Here is a 16,060-nt window from a genome sequence, read left to right on the forward strand (position 1 = left end):
GGTGTCGTTGTTCTTCTTCTTTTTTTCAAAGGCTGAAAAACACATATGGATAATTTATCGCTCCCTTGAAGAATGTCTTGGGGAAAAATCCTCAAGCAGTGCTACTAATATGCAGCAAAGCAAAGCAGGTGAATGGGTCCAGAATTTCCCAGTGGTTCTGATGACCAGAGTTGCATGTGAAAACAGTTGCGCATCAAAAGGTACGGCGAAAGTTAGAGGAGAAAGACAAACGCGCAAGTGTTTCTGAATGAGAGGAAGGGAAAGTGGAGCAGCTCCCAAAGGACCTTTCTCACGCCTGCTTCGTCCTGTCAATCAAAAGCAAATATGAACTGCTTTTCTCTGAACAGCGTCAAACATCCATCTGCACGAGAACCAGTACAGGAGGCGCCTCGGCCACCTTTGCCTTGCGGGGGAGCAGTCGAGCAAAGCTTCGGTAGGACGGCGTGGCCCTCAGCAACAGCTCTTTGAGTCCGGCGCGGAATTCGTGGCGGATCAGACAATAGAGCACCGGGTTGAGGCAGCTGTTTGTGTGGGCCAAGCACACAGTCAGCGGGAAAGCGTACGCCTGGACATTGTAGAAGGCCTTGCTGAAGGGCACCAGGTCAAACTTAATGAGGACGCCCCACAGAGTCAGGGCCTGATTGGGCAACCAACACAAGAAGAATGACAGGACGACGATCACAACTGACTTGGTGACCTTTGAACGCCGCTTGTGCCTGCCCTGCTCGCTTTCGGAGCCAGCCACGCCGCTGATCCTGCGGCTTAGCACGATTCTTAGAAGTAGTAGATAGCATACGGTTATCACCACCAGTGGGATCAGAAAACCAAGCAGGACCTTTTGCAACTGGTACAGTCCTAGCAGCAACTGAGGGTCCCAGCTTCCCGTTTCTGGGAAACGCACCAAGCACAGCTCCTCGTCCGTTGCAACCTGGGCTATCGTGGAATAAACGGCATGCGGGAGCGTCGCTATCAGGGATACGACCCAGATGCCCAAGCTGATCCATTTGGCCGCAGCCGCCGCCGCTCTGCGGCTGTGCATCTTCAGCGAGGACGCGATGGAGTAGTACCTGGCCACACTCATGGCGGTCAGGAAATAAACGCTGGCGTACATGTTCATAGTGGTGACGGAGCTGATGATTTTGCACATAACTTTGCCGAAGGGCCAGCGGAAGTCCAACGCTGTGTCTACGGCCCAGAACGGCAGGGTTAGGACGAACTGCAAGTCGGTTAGAGCCAAACCCATCACAAAGCAGTTGATGGAAGACTGCTTCTGCCGGTAGCGCGAGTGTAGCAGGTAGAGCGCGAGAGAGTTGCCTACAAGTCCCAGAGCGCATACCACTGAATAAATGAGAGCGATCATCACACGCACAGCCAAACTAGACCCATCACCTTGAAGTGTTGAACTAGACTCCTTTGTCAACAATTGCAACCAGCAGCGTAAAGACAGGTTCCCGCTGGCAGAGTCTGTGCAATTGTCCAGAGCTGCGCTGGGGTCCAGTGTGTGCTCACATTCTCCCAGCTCCAGAGTTTGTGTGGTGTTATTCCTCTCCATGGCAGACTTCCACTCAGTCCGTTTTCATGGTGAAACTAATCCATTCATGTGATTTATCTCAAGTTCATTGTGACAACCGCACTTTGTTTCCGGGCATGTATAATTAGTTAACCGGCAGCGAGAGCGCCTTCTCATCGGTCCCTCTCACTCGCACCTCTGTGCGCTCTGCAGCGCGCGCACATTCTTTTATACTCCGATGAGCATGGTGCGCGTCCGCGCGCTGCTGAGGCACGCGCCGCTTTTATGTCAGATACATTCATACATACGGTGCGCAAAACCTAGTTTTTAAACATGTTTCATCAGACGAAATGGCACGTTTCAACTTGAAGTCATACGGATATCAATGCCTTCAGTTTGATTATGGACAGATATGTTGTTTTGGACAAATAGCCTACATAAGATCCTAAAATACGTATAATATATGTGAGTACTATTTGCATCAATGTAGAATGTGTCCCTTAATCTTATTTGATACAATATTAGTAATGTATTATTGAAAATATAAGTGTCATTTGATTTTTTTTTTTTTTTTTCTTAGAAATAGCACTGATTAAGAAAAAAAGTGCACATGAGTTGAGTCTAATCTAATCCAATTTTTCATTTGTTATAGGCCTGCTTATTAGTTTTTTTTTTTTTTTTCAACTGCTTACACTCATTTTCAAAACTTTACACACAAATCCAAGAATTGCACACACATAATGCAAAATTCCTCACATCTCTTGCAAACTGAAGCACTGTATTCAAAATATCACATCTCAAAAGCAAACATTTGTCTTACATCGCAAACACCTTTTGCTATAATGTTCAATTTTTGGATATATAGCTATTCAAAACCTATATGCTCTTCTTTCATGAGCTCCTGTACTGAAAGTAATTGGCAGAGAGATGGAAAATTCACGGTTAAACACGCAAGCAAGATTGAAACCAATCCTTTTTCTTGTATTTTATTTTTACTGTAAGCTTTTGTGGTTGTGAATACAATATTACACAATATGAAAGAAACAAAATCAGCATACTTCCTATTGTGTTACATGGAGAATTGTGTGTTGTGTTTTGCAAATAGTGTTTTATGAAAAAGTCAAAGTCTGAGAAGTGTATTTTGCAGATTTAGTGTGGTTCTGGTGTTTGAGTGTCAAGTTTCAGAAATTGCATATAGCCTATCTATCTATCTATCTATCTATCTATCTATCTATCTATCTATCTATCTATCTATCTATCTATCTATCTATCTATCTATCTATCTATCTATCTATCTATCTATCTGTCTGTCTGTCTGTCTGTCTATCTGTCTCTAGGTGTGTGTGTGTGTGGCACATTTTATGGCACATTTTGTTATTTAATACAAAATATTAAAATATAGGTACTGCTCTCTCTCTCTCTCTCTCTCTCTCTCTCTCTCTCTCTCTTTCTCTCTCTCTCACACACACACACACACACACACACACACACACACTTAACTCTTCTTTCTCTTTCATTCACTCTGCGTGTGCTTGTGAACCCACCTCCAATTTAATTCAATTCAATGACTCCAGTTTCCCTTGAAATCCATGATAACTCAGGTCACAAATAAGCTTGCTGGCTTTTTCAAAATTCACAGACTTTTAATTACAACCCACAGTTCTTGAAAATAAACTCACAGAATGAAAGTGATAACTTATTGATTTCAGACTATGGAGTCTTTCGTATTAGTTGTTTGGTTTAATTTAGAAGATTACTGAGCCAAGAATTTGCCTTGAGGAGCGAACAGTCTGGAATTTATTTTTTACAAACTTTGTGCATCAAATCAGCAGCAGATTAGGTAAAAATGCATTACTTTGACAGTCTTTTTAAAGTGAAATAGACAAGCAAACTGGAGGCCAAGGAAGACTTCAAGTGAAGAGGCATGTGGATGAAAGATGCAAGTTTATTTCTACATGACAAAGATTGAAACCTTTGTGAACAACAGTGAACAGCTGAACCCTCCCAGTCAACTACATTTGACAATATTATTGACCACAATGGAAAGATTATGCATGATGGACTCTATCTTAAGTTAAGTTTTCTTATCTGAAAGTGATATGAAATACCTCCCACACTGTTTTCTCATTCCTGAGCACTAAAGGTTATTCAGTTCATAAAAAACAAAGTTGACATTTTTGTATTGATTCATATGATCCACACAGACTGCTGCTTTCATATACATTTGTGCATCTCTCTTGGAGATTATAACAAAGTGTCTTTACTTTGATGGGTCTTGCTGCATAAAAAAAAAAAAATGTCAAGGATGATGATCATATTTGTTTTTACTGTGATGTGTTCACCTGTTCTTCTCATCTGCACCGTCCTCATTCTGTCTCTCGTGACATGCAGATTGTGCTGAAAGGCATTTATATGTTGACGTCAACCCAGAGTTGAAGACAGCTGTCCATTTCATTATGTATTTCAGAACATTTATTGGAACAATGCAAATTGATGGTTGAAAGACAATTCAACATAATGTGATTTTATTGAAAAAGCATGACTGTTATCAAAAGCAATTTATGCACACTAACTTGTTCTTAGTCTATAAAAAATGTATTTCAGCCTTCATATTAATTCCCGTGAAGCAAAACTGTCTTCAAAACGAAGACAAACACAAGGCACTCCTTTAGAGCAAACTTGCTGAAGGATTCAAAAGGTAATATTAATGAAGTGGAATGAATTTTGTATTATTATTCACCTCAGCTGTATTGTAAGTAATAAATTGGCGGAGCAGAAATGGTTCAAACTTGATAGCTAGCCTATAATATACAGTGGAGTCCAAAAGGTGATGTCATATCTGGGATGTTTATCATTAATATTTAATAACCTTTAATTTGTAAATAATAAAAAAAGTAAAATAACTATCAAACCGATGCTAATTCGTTTGTACAAACGGTCAGTTTCATATTTTTTTTATTTGATTTCTCACTCAAATTGCTATTACACTATTTTTATACACATTTTATTATACGGCTCTCTTGACTAATGATTATGATTGGTCGATTGCGTCATCCAGCTGCCTGATATTTTTCACTGCAACGGTGAATATCATTCCGCTCATTCGCGTAAATGTAACCGGCGCTACTTTCATGTCTCTCTTATCGCACCGCGGACTCGATCTCGTTTCATACAAACGCAAATGCCGCCATTTTGCGCCTCGACTGTAGCTAGAATTACCTCAGGCCTTTTACAATATTAGCTACAGCAATATTGTTGGAGGTAATAGACCTACAGGTAAGCTTTTAAATTTAGTATCAATCTTTTGTGTCGTAGTCGGTTAACAAACATGAAAATGTAGCCTACAGTCAACCATCAGGCTATCGCAAAAAGAGCCCTAAGCTTGATGAAAATAGGATCATTTCATTTGGACCCCACTGCATTTTAACGAAAAAGAAAGATTATGCACTTTCTTAAATGTCAAGGTTAAAAACAAGAAAAATAAGCACTTCCTTCATTCCAAATGAACAGATAAAATTGGACTTATTTATGTTATCAAACTTAGGATAAAACAATAAGTAGATAACGTATATCTTAAAGATTACTTTAGAAAGAAGGAAAAATATAGCTTCCAGCCATATGTTAGCTGGCTCCCGTCTTCAAAAGCGCTGTTAAAGGAGTTTTGACAAATCCCCAGGTAAATCCCCTTATGCCCTTCACATATCATCAGCATGAGGACTCCGCCTTGAGCCACGTCGTGGATTCAAGGTCACCGTTGCTACATGCCCAGTGATGGGGTCTCCATGGTGATGGTCGTCATGCTGGTCTAAACTGAGGTTGTGAAATTCAGAGTCGTAATTAGTGAACTCTGGTCTCCTGTGAAGTCTTCCCAGCAGCGACGCTATCTCCTCCAGACTTTTATCCTCAGAGAAGCGAAGGGGGATTTTGGGGTCCTCTGTCACTGAGTACGGATGCTCGAGAGTGCGCAGCACGCTGGAAGACTGGAGGTTGTGCAGTGACCGTGACTGAACTGCAAGGGGTTAAAGAAAATGTAAGAAAGATACTTAATACTTTGTACTGATACTGATACTTAATACTTCTCCTTGTGAAAAGTGTCTTTGCTATCCTTCTTTAAAACAAACGCCACTTGATTTGATATTTTATTAGGGTATAAAGGAGTTTCCTCAAATATGGACACTTTTGGGCATGTAATCTTTTACACTAAATTAAAAACTATTGGAAGTAAAATTGTTTGGGGTTATATAAATGTTGCCAGTAGTTTATAACAACAACAACAAAAAGATAGAAAACATTTTTATACAATAAATATTAAAGTTGTTTATTATTATTTCACTATTTGTTCATAATTTTATAATGGATTTTCATATTTTGGCTCTTGGACAAAAGCATGATTACATTTTCCAAGTTTTGTTGTGACCTTCATTGACCAAAAATGTTGAAATCTGTTTTTAATAAACCTTTAGGACATAAAAGGCCTAAATTTGAAGAAATACCCACACGTAAAAGCATTCATACACTTTTTTTAAGAAATACATATTGTCAGTCCTTCAGAATCAAACTCGTGACTTTAGAAATTCACAGTCTACTTCCTGTAGCTGGTCAATGCCAGTTATTTTAAGTCTGTGGATGAAATAAACACAGTCGAGTCACGCTTTGACACATTGTACCCTGATTTTTTTTCAGAACTTCAGCCACACACTTCAAAAGAGCTGCGGAGCTCAACAGGACACTAATCGAACAAGACTGTGACCAAGTGCGGCAAACTTTAACCATGACCTACGCTTAGCCTGCAAAATAAGAATTGATTCCCTTCAGAAACACTGACATCAGTTTGATGAGGACAAATTACAGCTTTTCTTCCACGCCGTTGATTCAACGTGTGGAAAACATGACTAAGCTGTTTGCCATTCTTCTAGTCCGCGTCACCTCCCTCAGTCCTTCCAATAGCTGTCACAAGGCTTCAGCCCAAGCCTAATGGCTTGTCAACCAAATGATACATTACACAGATTCAAGAACCCCTTACTCTTCAAGCATGAAATTTTCCTCTCAAGTTAGCAGCCACAGGATTAATATAAGGTAGTTGTAATGGGTTTTTCCCCACAAGGACTGGATGGAGGAGATATTTTGGCCAGAAAACTCACCTCTCAGTGGGCTGAAGTCTCCGTGCTGGCTGACCTTGGAATCTGTGAAGGGCTTCAGACTGGGCAGCAGAATCAAGGTGAATGACAGAAGCAGCACCTGAGGGACAGAGGCAGATGGAAGGCTTGAGCGTAGCGGCACGGACAGCCATTAGTGAAGCACAACTTTGGTGTAACATCCGTTTGTGAGGTATGTTCTCAATAGCTGTAGATAGAAGTTCTTTGTTCTGTGATTAGATTACTGGGTTCCCCTGCATCCTTCACTGATGATTGCTTTAAGACCATTTTTTCAGTCAATGTCTATAACTGCCTCATAAAAGACAGTGAAATGTACTATATTGTGAAACATCAGTACATTAGTTTTTTGCATTTACAGAATTGAAGTCAACCAGTATTGGCATTTTCAACTAATGTTACTATGGCGAAGATTTTTCAGCACCCATTACTCCAGTCTTTAATCTCACATGATACTTCAGAATACATTGTGCTGCATGCTTAATGTTTTTGTGGAAACTGTGGTACATTTGATTACATAAGATTGTTTGATGAATTAAGTTCAAAATAAATGCAAAGTTTTGGCATGAAACTCTAGATGGCGCTGGCTCATAGGTCCTTAACTCATTTTGGTAGCGATCACATCATTAACTACATAGCACAGCTGATTGGTTGCTGTGGTATCAGCGGCCAATGAGCTTGCTGCTCAATCATTGCTCAAATGTAAAAGTGCAGCAAGTGCACTCATAATAGGCCCTGTCCAAATGGTACACTTCATGTGGACTTTCAATGGCCGCTGTGTGCGCGTGTCCGTTAAGTCCACAAGTCTATAGGGCGTCCCATTCATCACTTAAGCTCGTGAGCGCCCCCTTTGCGGCTGCTATGCACACTTCTGCTGAGCCCTGTGTGAGTCTGTGAGCTACGCGCCATTACGTCATGAAATTGCGGACTCAGAGGAAGACCGTGAGGGTTTAGGGTGCCATTTAGAACAAGGCCATGGAAGTGACGCGGTCACGACATGCATGCGGTGTGCCGCGCTCATTTTTTTCTATGCCGCGGCAAGATGAAAACATCTCAACTTTTCAGAATGCACCAAGCGCACCGCGGGTCATGTGACAAGAGCCAACCCATCAGCTTCGGCCTTTCCGTAACAAAATCGAAAGCTCAGCCAAACAGCTGATCATAGCTGTACAGGGCGGGTTTTTATTTCTCATCTCTATAAATATATCTAGTAGTAAAGCTAATGCAAGGGCTAGAAATCAATTCAATTCACATTTATTTGTATAGCGCTTTTCACAATACATATCATTTTTAATTAATTTCAATTAATCCTTTGCTGATACTTCCTCGTCATCGTGGAAAACGCAGTTCATGGATGCTTAGCAATGACAGACACCACAGGAGAGCGCAAGTGCTTTGGAAAGGAGGTTTCCACGCGTTTTTAGACACAACATGTGAACGGCCCTTAACATATAATTTACTAGTGGTTCTGACAAAATATTAAAGGATTAGTCCATTTTCAAATAAAATTTTCCTGATAATTTACTCACCTCCATGTCATCCAAGATGTTCATGTCTTTCTTTCGTCAGTCAAAAAGTAATTAAGGTTTTTGATGAAAACATTCCAGGATTATTCTCCTTATAGTGGACTTCAATGGCCTCTAAACAGTTAAATAATATTGTATTTTCAAATACAACTGTATATGATTTATAAACACAAATGATCTGCTTGCATGTGCTTCCACTTTCTGTATTCTTCAAAAAGCTTACGCTGTATGTCCTACTCCTTCCATATTAAACTTACGGAACGAGCGCGGCAGCAGTTTTTTTTTCCGTAAGTAGAATAGGGAAGGTTTAGGACATACAGCGTAAGCTTTTTGAAGAATACGAAAAGGTGAAAGTGGACTAATCCTTTAATTGCTGGAAAAATGTTTAATAATTTGAATGGATTATTTTAAAAAATGGTTTTAAATTAATTCAGTGACTCATTAATAAATACTTGTTTTATTACTGGATGAAGCAGTGTTTTTGAACTAATCATTTGAATGAATGATTCAAACAGTGATTCGTCGCCACCTAGTGGCATAAGATGTAATTAATACAATGTAACGTTACATTGTAACTTATAGGTTACAGTGGTAATTACAATGTAATTAATGTTATCTGAGGGTTTAATAGACACATGCGAATCGCTGTCATTAATAAAAGAAGATTGTGTAATGTCAATGTCAATGTCAATTTTATTTCTATAGCACAGCTACACACTACGCCAGTTGACCAGTGTGCTTTACATCAATGCAAAAGACAATAAAAAATATATATATCAATATATAAATAAGATATATTATAATATATATAAGATATAAGTGTTTGAATCGAGATCTTTTTACGATTAATTGTGCAGCTCTAGTAGTTTATATGTGCAGCAGCAGCATGTCTTACATGCTCACAACAAGTCTGTGAATGTATTGGCAGTAGCAAGTCTTTGTACTTGTTCTGCAGCAGCAGCAATAATAAACAGCAGAAGATCTATTCCACCAAGACAAAATACATTACATTGCCATATCCATTACCATGCCAATCTCTCAGAGAGTTGTCATGACAGAATAGTATTTATTTGAAATAGAAATCTTTTGTAATATTGTCATTACTGTCTTTTTTGATCAGTTTAAGGTGCCCTTGATAATAGTATTAATTTCAGAGAAAACAAATTTTTAATAAGAAAACAATGTTCAACAATCTAACTTTTTGCAATCCTAAAAAAGTCAGTGTTGCTTACCTTTTTTTTTTTTTTTTTTTTTTTTTTTAATGTTTATTAAATTTGACATTTGACACATATAATTCTGTTTTCTAAAGACTGGAAATAAGTGTAATTATTTTATAATCTTGACAGATTACAATGTAACGAATTACAATGTAACGTTACATTGTATTAATTACATCTTATGCCACTAGGTGGCGACGAATCACTGTTTGAATCATTCATTCAAATGACAGTTTGTAATAGTAAGAAATATAAATATCTCTCCTCACAGTGAGATAATATTGTATTTGTATTGTATTTGCATCTTTTCAGGGAATTTTCCTTGGTGCTGCTACTTTTGGATTGCTTATATTAGGTTAGAATAAAATTTACTGATAAATAATTCAAAATAAGACCAAGATTGTGTTGACATGAGCTGAAATAAAATAGCGTCAAGTGCCAGAGAAAACACCATGTGTTATGTATGTGTCTAGTGTGTGTTTTTAAAAGCCCCAAGCATGATTACTGTATGCCTGTATCTTTCATGTGCTAATATTGCTTCTTTTAACCCTCACCAGAATGCAGGTCCCAGTCTGGGCTGGTTTGTTGGATCCGTTCATGACCATCGCCTGGAGCCGACGCAGTTGCTCCATCAGGGAGCTGATGATGGAGAAAGCGTGGTAAAAAAATTCAATTTCAGGGGCCTATATGGAGTGTAAAGATTACAGAGTAAATGATTATCTCACATGTTGCATTTCTCCAGCTGGAATACTTTCCTCTGCAGCTCCTGGTTGTGTGCACTGCATGCCGCCATCCTATGAAAACAAATTTCCCGTATGAACCATGTAAAAGAAAACAAGTTGTAACCAATTCTCTCTCAAGCCAGCTGTCAGACACAGCTGTAAACTTCCACCTGGTATGATGCCGGGGGGGTTGTGTTCAGTAGCTGTAAATTTCATCAACTCAGATTATGATTTTTTCCCTCTGTGATTCGATGCACGTAGCATCCGCTTTTGCTTCATTTGTTTGAGTACAACAGTCAATACCTGCTCTCCAGGCCATCAATGTATTCTTTCTTCTTCTTCCTGCTCTCTTGGGCCGACTGCTTGTTGCGGATCTTTCGGCGGATTTTCTTCAGAATCTTTTCCTCGTACTTGATCACGGGAGGGAAGCAGAAACATTGAGCTACAAAGACAAATGACTGTGTTCTACTATTATGGTGTAGTTGCCAGCTGATAGTACCTTGGTGAGCGGGAACTGATTTGGCAGGGTCACTCCTTCCTTGGCAAGTAGTCGTTTCTCATCCTCTGTGAGAAGCAGCGCCTGGTAGGACTGCTGGGACACCTTTGTGGCCTGCAATATCAATCGGACATGAAAGTAACAAATCCAATCAACATTTCTGTGTGCCTGGATGGTCAGAAACCTATCGAGTTCAGCTTTTATCTGCTCTAAAGTTCACCTTTTCCCTATTCTGCCTTGTGTATTTTACCTAGCTTCACACCTGAGTGCAAACTCACAGGCTCTGGTGTGCCAGATAGCAGCAGGTCCTTGACAGTTAGGGGGAATCCACTGGTCGGTTGTTCCTGTGGCGTTTCAGATGCACGCTGTATCCCTCCAGCCCTGTCTGGGTAGAAGCCAGTCTCCCAGGCATCTGCAGCAACAGATAATACTATTTATCCTTCTTTGTTTGTGTCTGGAGAGATTCACAAAGCTCAGGAATAGGGGCTTATCTTCAGAAAGTGTACCAAACCAAGGCACAATGCAGTGAATTATTAAGTGGGAGGCTAATCATCTTTTTACAGTGTGAATCAATCTATAGTCACCAGGAAGGTTCGCTTCACTAATACGTGATACTCACTGAAATCAAATGGGAAGTTTGTGTCGAGATTGTGTTGCGTTTGGGATATGACAATGCAAGGCTCCACCGGGGGGCTTGTGTTTGGTGGCGGACTGTCGATGTGATCTGAATGAGGGTCTTCGCTGATTCCGCTGTCACTAGGAGAGGGCGACCAAATTGGAGATCCCGAAACAGAGTCGCACCCACCTAATAGTGCATTGAAGAAGTCCTTGTTTCCCTGAGCTGGCATCATCATCTGGCAATTGAAAATACAGAATGGTGGAGGTGAGATAATAAATTCTTTCTTCTGCAGAACACAGAAGACAATATTTTGAAGAACTGTTTTTGTCCATACAATAAAAGTAAATGGAGTCCAAATTGACTTTCATTGTATGGACAAAAACAGTTCTTCAGAAAATATTTGTGTTCTGCAGAAGAAATAAAGTCAAACAGGTTTGGAATGACGTGAGAGTGAGTAAATGATAACAATGAACAATTTTGCGTGAATTATCCCTTTAACATGCCATTATAAAATCCGGAAAACCAAAGAAACTCAAAGAAAGCTGGACTTTGTTGACTTAGACTTACATGAGGATCTTGAACTGGCCAAAGCTGAGCGTTTTGTTGTCCCATATTCTCATGACGTAGGATACCATCATTCTTATCGAAAAGCAAATCGAGCAGTTCTAACCCCTCACCGCCCTGTGACACATTGAATATATTTGCTGTTTAATTCATCTGTTGTCAGTGGGATTCAATGGAAATAGAAAATAGACAAAAGCACAGAAAACAGTTAAAAGCAAGCAAATGTTAAAATGAGAAGACGGAACAGATAACTTTTCCATTTTTCTGAACTTTGCTCTGTATGAGATATTGCACATGCAGGTTAGATAACGTAGACTACGTTTAATACTAATGTCTCTTTTCTAGCATGCAAATCTATCGGATTTCAAAACATTAGGACTTACCTGGTCTGAATAATGCTCCATTACTCTGATCCAGGGGTAAAGCAGTCTAAAATATTGGACAAAACCAAAACATTTGTCAGTAGGTTGTCCTGACTCTGTCTGTGTCACTCTTCTCACCCAGGACAAAGTTCAAACTCCAACGCAACAGTCAGGTCATCATCCTGTGGGCTGCATTTGATTGGCTGTTCTTTGTAGGGATGTAAATTAAAAGGACAACCTCACATCTAAAAATGATGGCAGAACCATGCTGTTTTACATACACTGCTAGAAGAAGGTACAATTTTTGCACTTTTTTTCCCCTCACAGTGTATGGTACTTACCTTTCTTATCCCTGAAAAAAGAAAAACAAAAAAAAATCCCTCAAAGTTGCTTCATGTTTCAATGTTTCAAGTATGTGCCTCTGGGACAACACCTAATCCATAGTTCAAAGGTCATATTTTCCTTTCTGTCTGAGGTAATGTGACCTTTTACACAGTTGTGATAATCCAGAAAGACAATATACATAATAAACATTATTATTATGATGAATATTCAAATGTTTTAGAATGTAATTATTTTAGTTTATTTTATTCATTGTTTTTAAATGGTTAAGATCTGTTTATATTTGAGTTATGAATATACATTCATTTTATGATTTATAACATGAAAAATAATGTGAAGTGACATGTAGCCGAGTATGGTGTCCCATACTCAGAATTTGTGCGCTGCATTTCACCCATCCAAGTGCACACACAAACACACACACACACACACACACACACACACAATGAACACACACCCAGAGCAGTGGGCAGCTATTTTTTGCTGCTCTTCCCAGAGAATGATTGGGGGTTAGGTGCCACCTCAGTTGTGGGTAATAAGCATGGAAGAGAGTGCTGTTCATTCACTCCACCCACCTACATTTCCTGTTGGTTCTGAGACTCGAACCTGCAACCTTTGGTTTACAAGCTCTCTAACCATTGCCCCCATTATTAAATACACTACTTCTCTGACTTCACCAGATTGTTTTATTATTATTATTAAATAATTTTAATTATTATCAATTATAATTGTATTTATAATTATACTATACTTATTAGACTTCACCAGACTTGTATTATTATTGAATAATTTTCATTATGATCAATTATAATTTTATTTAATATTATACAACTTTGACTTCAGTTTCAATTGATTGACTGATTAATTGATTGATTGATTGATTGATTGATTGATTGATTGATTGACTGACTGACTGTCTTTAAAATATCTTATATAAGATTTAAATTACTTGATTTATTTATGAATGGTAAAGACCTGCTTGCATCCTGTTCTTGATTTTGGAGCTGTTTTGAGTCACACAAGAACAACTATCATCTCATCAGGCACAGTGTGTCCTCTCTTAAAGCAAGCACATCTCCATCAACTCTTATTTGAAGGCTGTTTCATCATTTGCCAAATAAAACTTGAGGCTGAAAAGGCCCATCCAACTTTGAAAGCTATCGTGATTTATGAGGAGTCATCTACTGTTTAGGCTGTAGCATTAAAAAAACATTTGTCATTCTCAGAGGGGATGTATCAAACGGGTTTTTGTTTAAATTTACCTGAGCCGTTTCTTTGTTTACCGTTCGTATAAGCAAGCACGGATGCAGTCATCAATTAAGGCACAATGTCATTTGTATGCAAGAAACTTTAAACAGGCATTAATGTCACAGTCGGATTCAGGTATTTGTCCACTGTGCTTACATCAAAGTTAGCAGTGTCAGGCACACGGTTCAAAGCATCAGCTGCCTTTTTAAATATCATTCACGTACCTCTCCACAAGAGACATAATTATGGCTAATTCCGACGTGGAGTTTCAATTTCAGGGAATGTTTGAAGGAAAACTCAAGGACAAAAAGTTCTCCTGTTTCACCTCCTCTTCTTCATCAATGTCTTTTCCTTATAAAAGCATTGTTTACTAAGACTAAAGCCCTTCTGAGACATCACAGTTAGGCAGAAATCAATGTCAAACTAAGAGGCTTTGAATATGCTGTGCAGATTTTCTGTAGCATTTCAGTTAAGCCCTAATGACTCAGGCAAGGACATCTGCTGCTTTACAAGAATGGCGGGAAAACCTGACACCCACATGAGATCACAACAGCAAACCACAACCATCCAATGAATTCCTGATGGACTAAATCAGATCCCACCCTACATTTTTACTTGTTCGAGATGCCATTTCACTCAGATATACGTCACAATAGGGAAGAAAGACCTGTCGTGTCCAAAAACTTAGGCTGCCTCTGAAATGGCATAGTCTCATGAGTAGTTACTTATTTAAGGAATTGCTTCACGATCGCTAAAAAAGTATGTTCTATAGGGTCATGTCAACTCAACCAGAGGTCCCCGGCTCAAATTTCTGATTTTGTTGATAGTTTTTCTGTAGAAAGACAAACATAAATAGTTATGAAAGCCAAAATTTTAAATGTCACAGATGTATATTTACTAAGTAATTCACTATTTTGTAGATGGGGGGAGCATAAAAAGTGGGAAAAGATGGTAAAAAAACAGACATTTACACATAAACTAAACACCAACCCCTACTTTCAGATGCCATTTTTCTTTTTTAGCTTAACTGTCACAGAATGAAGCACAGGATTGTGGGATATCAAAGGCAACAAAGGATTTATTTTGCTGCCTTAAAAAAAATCTATCAGATGATGGTATCTCAAGAGACAGGAAGTGAAGCTAACATTGGATTGATGCCTTTTGGAGTGCATCCTCCCAAAGCAGCATTTTTAAGGTTTCGGAACGCAGCCACACAAACTCACAACTTCTGTTTCATGGCAACTTTAAAAACACAAGAAGCAAAAAGATAGCCATAAGATAAATCAAAGTTCATCACAAGCAGCATTGCCACAAGTTAAGGTAAATAATACTAAATAAAGCTGCACACTCTCATACACATAAGCACAAAAACCATCATGGTAACACATGATGACACTACAATAATGCACGTAATCTATAAAGTATGAGAGGCTGCAACTTTCATGACGTAAACTTTCACTAAAGCCTTCCTTCCGCTGGAATAAATAGTCCCTGACTGTGAACAGCAACAGAAGTTACTTGATTATTTGAAGTTATTTGAAGTTATACTTGAAGTTATTTGATGTAGAAAAAAAACCCATCAAATTTACATCAATTTCTAAGAAGTCAATTTGATGTCCACACACTGATGTCCAATTAATGCACAAACCCGATTACAAAAAAGTTGGGACACTGTACAAATTGTGAATAAAAACAGAATGCAATGATGTGGAAGTTTCAAATTTCAATATTTTATTCAGAATACAACATAGATGACATATCAAATGTTTAAACTGAGAAAATGTATCATTTTAAGGGAAAAATAAGTTGATTTTAAATTTCATGGCATCAACACATCTCAAAAATGTTGGGACAAGGCCATGTTTACCACTGTGTGGCATCCCCTCTTCTTTCTATAACAGTCTGTAAACATCTGGGGACTGAAGAGACGAGTTGCTCAAGTTTAGGAATAGGAATGTTGTCCCATTCTTGTCTAATACAGGCTTCTAGTTGCTGAACTGTCTTAGGTCTTCTTTGTCGCATCTTCCTCTTTATGATGCGCCAAATGTTTTCTATGGGTGAAAGATCTGGACTGCAGGCTGGCCATTTCAGTGCCCGGATCCTTCTTCAACGCAGCCATGATATTGTAATTGATGCAGTGTGTGGTCTGATATTGTCATGTTGGAAAATGCAAGGTCTTCCCAGAAAGAGACAACATCTGGATGGGAGCATATGTTGTTCTAGAACTTGGATATACCTTTCAGCATTGATGGTGCCTTTCCAGATGTGTAAGCTGCCCATGCCACACGCACTCATGCAACC

General features: G+C 38.9%; 2 protein-coding genes across 2 annotated transcripts; both read right to left on the minus strand.

Annotated features, from left to right (window-relative positions):
• Nucleotides 1–349: 349 nt before the first annotated feature.
• On the minus strand, nucleotides 350–1,552 carry rxfp3.2b (relaxin family peptide receptor 3.2b). Its single transcript, XM_067398677.1, has one exon. It carries the CDS (start codon nucleotides 1,550–1,552, stop codon nucleotides 350–352), a length of 1,203 nt encoding a protein of 400 aa, XP_067254778.1.
• Nucleotides 1,553–3,447: 1,895 nt separating this feature from the next.
• On the minus strand, nucleotides 3,448–12,330 carry creb3l3a (cAMP responsive element binding protein 3-like 3a). Its single transcript, XM_067398678.1, has 10 exons — nucleotides 12,191–12,330; nucleotides 11,811–11,924; nucleotides 11,244–11,478; nucleotides 10,903–11,036; nucleotides 10,628–10,738; nucleotides 10,432–10,538; nucleotides 10,132–10,200; nucleotides 9,961–10,045; nucleotides 6,652–6,748; nucleotides 3,448–5,519 (listed from the first exon to the last, which is right to left on the minus strand). Exons 1-10 carry the CDS (start codon nucleotides 12,209–12,211, stop codon nucleotides 5,206–5,208), a joined length of 1,287 nt encoding a protein of 428 aa, XP_067254779.1. The 5' UTR covers nucleotides 12,212–12,330; the 3' UTR covers nucleotides 3,448–5,205.
• Between the last annotated feature and the right edge of the window lie 3,730 nt (nucleotides 12,331–16,060).

This window comes from Chanodichthys erythropterus, chromosome 10 (assembly GCF_024489055.1).
Source record: "Chanodichthys erythropterus isolate Z2021 chromosome 10, ASM2448905v1, whole genome shotgun sequence".
NCBI lineage: Eukaryota > Metazoa > Chordata > Actinopteri > Cypriniformes > Xenocyprididae > Chanodichthys > Chanodichthys erythropterus.